This window comes from Crocuta crocuta, unplaced genomic scaffold, assembly GCF_008692635.1.
Source record: "Crocuta crocuta isolate KB4526 unplaced genomic scaffold, BGI_CrCroc_1.0 scaffold139, whole genome shotgun sequence".
Classification (NCBI taxonomy): Eukaryota; Metazoa; Chordata; class Mammalia; order Carnivora; family Hyaenidae; genus Crocuta; species Crocuta crocuta.
In genome coordinates this window covers 10,111,752-10,114,542 of record NW_027533258.1, presented here as the reverse complement: position 1 = coordinate 10,114,542, position 2,791 = coordinate 10,111,752, and the positions used below count along the sequence as shown (strand labels likewise).

The 2,791-nt window shown below is 65.5% G+C and overlaps 1 protein-coding gene across 1 annotated transcript in view; it reads left to right on the top strand.

Annotated features, from left to right (window-relative positions):
* NLGN2 (neuroligin 2) overlaps positions 1-2,791 on the top strand; it is a gene marked incomplete at its 5' end in the record, with an annotated part of 9,600 nt that continues 6,809 nt past the window's right edge. The window contains one exon of the mRNA XM_077746754.1: positions 1-370. Coding sequence (XP_077602880.1) covers positions 1-370 — 370 coding nt within the window. The remainder of the gene's footprint in view (positions 371-2,791) is intronic.

The following is a 2,791-nucleotide window of genomic DNA, read 5'->3' as shown; positions in this document are numbered from 1 at the left end:
GGCCTGGGCCCCTGCAGCCTCGGGGAGGAGCGCTTCCCGGTGGTGAACACGGCCTACGGGCGAGTGCGCGGCGTGCGCCGTGAGCTCAACAACGAGATCCTGGGCCCCGTCGTGCAGTTTTTGGGCGTCCCCTACGCCACGCCACCCCTGGGCGCTCGCCGCTTCCAGCCGCCCGAGGCCCCCGCCTCGTGGCCGGGCGTGCGCAACGCCACCACGCTGCCGCCCGCCTGCCCGCAGAACCTGCATGGGGCGCTGCCCGCGATCATGCTGCCTGTGTGGTTCACCGACAACCTGGAGGCGGCCGCCACCTACGTGCAGAACCAGAGCGAGGACTGCCTGTACCTGAACCTCTACGTGCCCACCGAGGACGGTAAGGGCGGGCACCAGGCCGGGCACCCCACGGACGCAGGCCACAGGCGCGCGCACCGACCCCCGGGCAGCGGCAGCCGCTGGCCTTTGCCCGGGGGCCCGCGAGAGGCGCTGTGTCCCCGCAGGCTCTGAGCGCCCTCCCAGGGCGTCCCAGGAGCGCACCCCACAGCCACCCCGGAAGCTCTCTGTGCCCACAGAGAGCGCAGCCGGGCTTAGAGACCCCGTCCGCGCAGAGCGGCCAGAGGGTGCCCAGGCATCAGAAAGACCCGTTACCCTCCTAGACGCCCCCTCCAGCTCTGTGGCACCTCCCACCTCCAGACCTGGGCTCGTCCCCGAGGAATACCCACTTTAGTGACTTCTGCACCTCAGGACAGAGACTCCTTTCCTCCAGGCGTGCGTGGGCACATGCCACCTCCCATGGCGCATCCAGAGGGCCTCACCCGAGCTCAGCGCCTCCTCTTCAGAAAGCTCTGACCCCCGTGCACCCCTGAAGGATCAGGGACCCCCCTCGCCAAGGGCCCCTCCATTGACATCCAGCACATCCACCCCCCACCCCCAATCAGAGCATCTTTCCCTTGGAGCTCTGGAGCTGGCTGCCCTTGGCCCCCAGCAGTGCCCACAGTCCCAAACACGCGGCCCCGGAAAGTTCTCCACGAGCCAGCCTTCGGCACACATCACATCTGTCCGGGCACCTTCCAGCTGTGCTCATGCGATATGCTCATATCACGACTCCCATCACTATGTCCCTGAAACCCTGACCACCACTCCAGAGCACCCCAACACCTCCACAGAGGCCGTCCACTCCTATGGCACCCCAGCCGGTCATTTTCCAACAACCGTGCACATGGGCCCCATCCCCAGGCACCCCCTGTCTACGCTGTGCACACCTAGTACCCGAATATCACGGGCCCAAGGGCCACCGCGGCCCGGGAGCCTCCTCGACTCGGCACAGGGGGCGGGTCCCCAGCCGACCTGCACACGACTGTGCGCTCCAGCGTCTCACACATCACAATCCCCGGCGCCCTCCCGCCACACACGCCCCGACGCTTCTCCAAGATTGTGTACCCCGTCACCCACATAGACTCGTGCCCCCCACCGTCCCCACCTACAGATCACGTGACGGAGTGAGCGCTTCCCCGAGTTACTCTGCGCGTGGCCATTCACACCACAGTCCCCGCCACCGTCTACGCTTCCGAAGCGTTGGTCACCCCAACCTTCCCCAGTGACCACCCGCATCGTGACTCAGGTTGTGAGAACGCACCCCACAGCCCTCCACCCTGCCTACACATCAGGCGCTCTGACACCTCTCTCCCAACCCATTCTGTACCAGCCGTCCACCCTAACACGGTGATTCGCCTTCCCGTGGAAGCCATGGTTCCTGGCGACCCGTGCCCACGGCGTTTGTCTCCTGCGATCCTGCGCAGACTCCAAGCACCTCGAGAGAGTGTCTGCCCCAGTGCGTTCCACACACCCTCCCCAGTGCCGCGGCCCCTCCACGTGGGAGCCGTCCACCCCGCGCCCCCCTGCCCTCTCATGGGTCACCTACCCCAACAGCCTACCCTTAACAATGGCCTGCGAGCCATTCATTCACCCCAGGGCCTCCACACAGACTGTCCGTGCCCTCCACGCACGGGGCTCCCCAGTCCGCCCCTGCCTTTCTGCAGACTGTGCACCCCAGCGTTCCCCTCGGCGGCCTAGGTCCTCACCCCTCCTGTGAAACATCCACCCAGCACTCCCCAGCCATGGCCGTCCACCCCTGCACCCCCACACCCCCCATGCCCACACCTCCTGTATTTTTAACCATCGCTTATCACGACCTGACACATTCAGGTGACCTCACTGAATCTTCACACCAGCCCTGGGAGAAAGAGGTTGGCTCAGGCAGGCGTGCTCTCACGCGGCCACGCGCAGCCCCGCGGTATTCTCACACTCGCACGCGTCCAGCTGACTCCATCCCCTTTCCCTTCCTGGTGAAGCGAGCAGGCCCTGATCCTAATGGGTCCCTATGGGGCCATCAGCGCCTTCCAGAGACTGGCTTGGGCCTTGCGGCCCCGTCCTTCCCTATGCTGGTCCTTATGTCAATGAGGAGAAATAAATCAGCCTTGGGGGAGGGGGGGGGGCCCTCTGACTTCTGGGCGCCAGCTCTCCCCTGACCGATTCCCCAGTCTGAAAGAAGCCCGGAAACGAACTCTGAGCCCAGTCCGGGGCCTTTCCTCGACACGGGGCACACTTTGTGCCTCCCAGCACCTCCTGGCCGGCACCTTACGTGTCAGCCTGGTTCAGGGCACTGTGTTTCCTGTTCCCTATGTGGGGACTGAACCCCAAATTGGGGAGGGGGCGCTCTCTGGCATTAGAGCAGTGTGGGGGGAGGGGGGAGGTGCTCACGCCCCCCTGGTGGGAAGTTTACTGATCTGGACGGGGT